The sequence below is a fragment of the Cervus canadensis genome, chromosome 1 (assembly GCF_019320065.1).
Source record: "Cervus canadensis isolate Bull #8, Minnesota chromosome 1, ASM1932006v1, whole genome shotgun sequence".
NCBI classification, from domain to species: Eukaryota; Metazoa; Chordata; class Mammalia; order Artiodactyla; family Cervidae; genus Cervus; species Cervus canadensis.
This window is the reverse complement of record NC_057386.1, coordinates 16,670,621-16,677,184: the sequence shown is the minus strand read 5'-3', so window position 1 is coordinate 16,677,184 and position 6,564 is coordinate 16,670,621. Positions and strand designations below refer to the sequence as shown.

The following is a 6,564-nucleotide window of genomic DNA, read 5'->3' as shown; positions in this document are numbered from 1 at the left end:
CCCTCTTGCAGGAGGCTGCGATTGCAGAAAAAGTACCTGGCACTCAGGAAGAGCTGGATAAAAATGTACATCGCTGAGCTCAGGGATCCCAGGAGCCCAGGAAACCGTCTGGTCTAATATCCTCATTTCTCGAAGTTACAGAAATAGGCAGAGAGGGCCAGGCACCTGCCCCGTCTGTAAAGGGCAAGGTTGGTCCCAAATCCTGCCTGGGATCCTCAAGCCCATCTCCCCCACCTCTTGTTTCAAATGACCTGGTCCAGTTCCTCCTAGGCAGATGACCTCTCCACCTGGAGGCAGGGATGGGGGACAGGATCCCCAGAGGCTGCCCAGCTTTGTGACTAGGTAGGTGTGGCCCTGGTTTCCTGGACTGTCGGCCAAGCAGCCGCTCTGTGACAGCGGGCCACACCCAGCCCTGGGAGGGGTCAGGGGACCGTGGGCAGCTGCCACACTGGGACGCAGCGGTAGGTGCCTGAGGAGGATGGCGTGCCTGGGTTTCCTCCTCTTTTTCCTCCTCCTCTTCCTCCTGGCCAGCACCGCGGCCCAGGGGGAGTACGGCGTGGTCCACGTGGTGTCGGACAACTGGAGCAAGGACTACTGCATCCTCTTCCGCTCCGACTACGTCACCCTGCCCCGGGACCTGCAGCACGCCCCGCTCCTGCCCCTGCACGACGGCACGGGCACGCCCTGGTGCCCAGGCCAGGACTCCTCCCACCAGGCCCACCCCGACGGCTCCGCCAGCCAGCGGCCCCTCCATCGGACCACCGCCATGGTCATGAGGGGCAACTGCAGCTTCTACGACAAAGGCTGGCTGGCTCAGGGCCGAGGCGCCCACGGGTTGCTCATCGTGAGCCGGGTCAGCGGCCAACAGTGCTCAGACATCACCCCGGTGGCCCAGAACCCCCGCAAGCCCCTCCCAGACCTCACCATCCCCGTGGCCGTGCTCCGCTACACCGACATGCTGGACATCCTCAGCCACACCCACGGAGGCAACGGGGTCCACGTGGCCTTGTACGCCCCCCCGGAGCCCATCCTCGACTACAACATGGTGGTCATCTTCCTCCTGGCCGTGGGCACCGTGGCCGTGGGCGGCTACTGGGCCGGCGTGACTGAGGCTGAAAGGCTGCAGCGGCGCCGGGCGCGAGGGGGCGGGGGGCCCGGCGGTCACCCTCCGCAGGGAGCCCTGGCGGCCCGGCGGGGGCCTGAAGACGACGACGAGGATGCGCCGGTGGACTTCACGCCGGCCATGACGGGCGCGGTGGTCACCATGTCCTGCTCCATCATGCTGCTGCTCTATTTCTTCTACGACTGCTTTGTCTACGTCATGATCGCCATCTTCGGGCTGGGCGCGGGCACCGGCCTCTACAGCTGCTTGGTGCCCGTGGTGCGCCACCTGCCCGTGTGGCGGGACCAGCGGCCCCGGCCCGGCCGCCGGGCCCGCCTGCAGCTGCCCCTGCTGCTCCTGGCTGGCCTGTGCCTGGTGGTGACGGCCCTCTGGGTCGCCTACCGGAACGAGGACCGCTGGGCGTGGCTGCTGCAGGACACGCTGGGCGTGGCCTACTGCCTCTTCGTCCTGCGGCGCATGCGCCTGCCCACCCTCCAGAGCTGCGCCTCCTTCCTGCTGGCCCTGCTAGTCTTCGACGTCTTCTTCGTCTTCATCACACCCCTGCTCACCAGGACCGGCGAGAGCATCATGGTTGGGGTGGCCTCGGGCCCGGCAGATTCCTTGAGCCATGAGAGGCTGCCCATGGTCCTCAAGGTGCCCCGGCTGAGCTTCTCGGCCTTGACCCTGTGTGACCAGCCCTTCTCCATCCTCGGCTTCGGCGACATCGTGGTCCCCGGCTTCCTGGTGGCCTACTGTCACCGCTTTGATGTGCAGATCCGCTCGCGGCAGGTCTACTTCGCGGCCTGCACAGCAGCCTACGCTGCGGGCCTGCTGGTCACCTTCTTGGCCATGGCCTTCATGCAGATGGGCCAGCCTGCCCTACTATACTTGGTGTCTAGCACCCTACTCACCAGCCTGGCCGTGGCCGCCTGCCGCCAAGAGCTCGCCCTCTTCTGGACAGGCCAGGTGAGAGCCAAGGCCCTCACCCGGCCTGTGCCAGGGTTCTGCAGTGCCCCTTCCGTTGGTTCTGAGCAGAAGCGGGAGCATGCAGCAGACACCCACAGAGTCTGGGAGTTCGAGGGGGCCACCATCTCTACCCTGGCAGGAGACTTAGACAGCAGCCTTGGGGAGGGCACGGCTGAGACTGTCACCATATCTGAGGATGAAGCCACCAGCCCAGAAGGCCACAGTGACAGCTCTGAGGGTTGGAGCGATGCCAACCTGGAGCCCAATGACCTGTCGAGTACCCCTTCTGGGGCCTCAGAGGAGCTCTTACCACTGATGCCAACAGCTATGCTGATACCGCTCAGGCCGCCGCCCTCGGAGCTGGGCCACATCCAGGCCCAGGCCCAGGCCCACGCCCACGAGGCCAGCCTGCCCTGGACTGGCCTCCACAAGAGGAATGGCCTTAAGGTAAAGAAGAGCATGTCGACCCAAGCTCCCTTGTGAACCAGGAGCCCTGGGACATGTGCCTCTAGACTATCACAGAGCAAAGCCACGTGTGACAAAAATAAATTGGGGCATTAAAGATATTCTGTATCTACCCCACGGAGCCTCTTTGTTTGGTAGGACTGTAAGGAAGCAGTGACCATGGAATCAGTTAATGTAGAGCCTGCAGGGTCCTTGGGACAGACCACATCTGTCTGTCCCTGCAGCCTAACCCCAACCTCATTGCCCATCTTTTTCTCATGCTCACGTCCAATCAAACCATTACTGTTCCTTGATTATGCCATGTCCTCTCCTTGTCTCTTTGCACATGCTGTTTCCTCTAGCTGAGAAACCCTTCCCACCCCAGACAGAAATGCTGAAGCCCAGATGAAACATTTCTAAGCAGCCTTCCAGCGTCAGCTCACATCCACCCTTCCTGCTAAGCATTCTTGCTCTATAAGCATCCTGGACAGCAGCATCACACCCAGTGTGTGTCTGCTGTCATCCACCTGTTGCATTCACAGAAATCAAGTATGCAGCTGCTGTGTACCCCACCCTGTTGGTGGGCACAGAGGGAGTCTGCTATCCAGCTGGGGGAAGGGTGGTGGGGGATGGAGAACAGATAAGAAACAACTTTAGAATCATCTCAAAATGGGGATGGAGAGGTTGGAGCCGGAGTGAAAGAATTTAGGAGACCACGGCTCTAGTTCCCCCACTTCCTTCACTGACCTTGGATAATGAACTGGTCTCTTAAACCCTTTGGGGCTTAGGAGTCTCATCCTCAACATGAGACTTATAATACCGTGTCTATCTGGAGGCAGGAGCATGGACAAGATGACCTCTTGAGGACCCCACAATTCCTTAAGCTTTAGAGTATGTTTAAATGTTGCTTAAGCAGAGGAAACAAACTCTGAGGTGAGGGAAGTCTTGCGGAGGAGTCTATATGGGAAGGGTAGTGTGGGAAAAGGCAGTGGTTAGAGTTCGGGAGCCAGCAGCCTACCAGAAATTCCACTGATCTGTGTCACTGAGCAAGTGATTTAAACTCATGGTGCCTCAGTTTCTTCACCTGTTGAATGGGATAATAATAGGACCTACCATGGTTTGGGGGAAGTCTGACTGCATTGGCTTACATAAGAGCACTAATGCAGTGCATGTAGGGAGAGTGATGTAAATGTTAACTCTTTTTATATTATGCCCTTTTGTGAAAGTAGCGGAAACAGTCAAACCCAACTCCTACAAGACTTTGAATTCTGGTGTCAATTTCCTCCCCTCCACACCCAGCATGCCTGCCCTGACCACCACCAGGGTGCACACACCAGCCTCCACCACACACATCTTCCTTTTCTCCCCAGGACCTTCCCACCTGCTGGGTCCTCTACATGCACCTTTCTACTCCTCCCTCCCCCAGAATCAAGTCTAACCAGTTTCTTGTCCTTCCAGCCCCAGCCTCAGGGAGGCCTTCCTTGATGACCTTTCTTTTAAAAAAAAAAAAAATTTTTTTTTAATATTTATTTATTTATCCGGCTGTACTGGGTCTTAGTTGCAACATGTGGAATCTAGTTCCCTGACCAGGAATCGAACCCCCAGGTCCCGTGCATTAGGAGCTCAGAGTCTTAGCCACTGGATCACCAGGGAGATCCCTGATGACCTTTCCTAAAGCATACGCCGGCCCTAATCACATCACCCTATACCCGGTTCATGAGTTTTCTTGTCTATCCCAGTCACATCAACTTGGTGAGGGCGGGGGCCTTCTGCCTTATTCATCTGTGTGGAACAGGGGCTTATATGTAGCACATGCTTGATTTATGTTTGTTGGAGGAATGAATGAATAAATCATTGAATGGATGAATCAGTGACTCCTGGGCAAAGCCTGGCCATTGCCTGCAGTTTTGACCCAGACAATGAAGTGAATCTGTGCAAGCGAGGCAGCCCTCCTGGGAATCCTCACCCTGGGAATCCTCACCCAGTCCAGGTTGTCATCCAGGCCATCCCCTTCTGCAACCGCAAGAGTGTGAGCCGAGATGGGTGTGTTCTCAACCCACCTCACTTAGTTCTTAAAGCTGTTGTAACAAATGAATGAATGGGTTGATCCAGCATGAAGAGGTGGCACAGTGGTGAAGAATCCTCCTGCCAAAGCAGGAGATGCAGGTTCTATCCTTGGATCAGGAGGATCTCCTGGAAGAGGAAATGGCAACCCATTCCACTTCTTACCTGTAGAATCCCATGGACAGAGGAGCTTCAGTCCATGGGGTCGCCAAGAGTTGGACACAACTTAGCAGACATGCATGAACCTGAATGAAGACCTCAGGCCTCCTCCCTGGGGTCCTGCAGAGCCTTGGGCAGTGTGGAGATGAGACTCTGAGGGGTCTGGTTGCACCCTGGGGTTGGGGAGGAAGAGGGCCAGGCAAACGGCATCTCACAGAAAGCCCCACTCACTGGGGAGGAAGCGTAGCTCCTCATCAAACAGCACCTGAAGGCCAGGCCTGGACAAGGGCAGAGGAGGAACACGGGCCAGGACACCGACCGGAGGTGTTGGCAGCCCCTCCCGCTGGAGTCAGCGGCCATCTGGCCTGGACAGAGGGGCCTCTGCAGGCTCTGGCACCCCCCCAAGCCGAGGCTGCCTCCCCGCTGCCTACCTGCGTCACTGGACCTGCCAAGGGTAGTCTGCACCCCTCTGCCAGGCCCAGTGGGGAAGGCTGGCAGAGCGGAGGGCTCTTGGTCCCTCTCACCACCTAGACTGGGGGATGGTCAAGAGAGCTCCTCTGTACCGGGAACTTGCAGTCAGGGTGGCTCTGAGGATGCTGGTTCAGAGCTCCCTGCAGCAGGGTGATGCCTGCCTCCAAGGAGAAGATTCTCAAGGGGAAGGTCTGAGGAGGGAAGCCCCCCAACCCCGCCCCCCCCCCCAGTTATGTCCAAAAAGATTCAAGGAAGAATGAGTCTGATCCTGTTCTCACTGTTCCACCCAGCAGAGGCAAGCATTTAGAGAACATTTTGTCTATAAAATGGGGGGAATGACACTACCTACCTCGGGGCACTGTGCTAAGTGTTAAACCCTCCAGGGCAGGGGCTGAGCCTGGGCTCCAGAAACCTTTCCGGGCTGCTGCATCCCCTGCTCCTACTCTGACCCCAGGGCCAGGATCCTCTTTTAGCTGCAGGCTCTGCTTCCCTTTGCCAGCCCTCTTCCCAGGGATTGGGTTGAATCCAGTGGCTGGACCAAGCTGTCACCTGTCAAGAGGTGCCCAGAGCCGGCAGCTCCCACCTGAGTACCTGAGGGACACAGGATACTGCACATGTTACTGTACACTCACACACACACACACACACACGGGTATATGCACATAAACATGCACACACATCATCCTGTACCCTCAGGCAGATAATGATAGAGCAAGACAGTGGGACCAAGGGCCTGGGCATCTCTACCTGGGCTGGCAGAGAGGTGGCGTCTGATGGCTCTTCTGCCCTCACCTGGCTCCTCCTCTTTTCCTTTCGCCCTCTGAACTCCATCTCAGCATCTGCAGAGCCCAGCCTGTGACAGGTCAAACCTAAAATAGGGGGAACTCCCTGGCAGTTCAGTAGTTAGGAGTTCATACTTCCACTGCTGAGGGCCCAGGATTGACTCCCAGTCCAGGAACTAAGATCCCACAAAAACAAACAAAAGCATATTAAAGGGATTTCCCTGGTGGTCCAGTGGTTAAGAGACCATCTGCCAGTGCAGGGGACACAGGTTCCATCCCTGGTCCAGGAAGATCCTACATGCTGCGGAGCGACTAAGCATGTGTGCCACTAGTACTGAAGCCTGCGTGCCCTGGAGCCTGTGCTCGACAACAAGAGAAACCACTGCAACGAGAAGCCTGCACACCGCAACGAAGAGTAGCCCCTGCTCACTGCAACTAGAGAAAGCTCACGTGCAGCAACGAAGACCCAGCGCAGCCACAAATAAATTCACTCATTTTTTATAAGTTAAGATAGGACCAGAGCAAGAATGAACTCCTGAGCCATGTCCAGGGCTCCACGTGGCCAGTCCCTGCTCA

General features: G+C 57.3%; 1 protein-coding gene across 1 annotated transcript; it reads left to right on the top strand.

Moving 5' to 3' along the window:
• SPPL2C (signal peptide peptidase like 2C) lies at positions 1 to 2,594 on the top strand. Its single transcript, XM_043470794.1, has one exon. The coding sequence runs from the start codon at positions 479 to 481 to the stop codon at positions 2,549 to 2,551; it is 2,073 nt and encodes a 690-aa protein (XP_043326729.1). The 5' UTR covers positions 1 to 478; the 3' UTR covers positions 2,552 to 2,594.
• Positions 2,595 to 6,564: the final 3,970 nt, after the last annotated feature.

What these genes read in the sequence shown, in the direction of transcription:
- SPPL2C (XM_043470794.1), top strand. Translation starts at nt 479, where the DNA reads ATGGCGTGCCTGGGTTTCCTCCTCTTTTTCCTCCTCCTCTTCCTCCTG.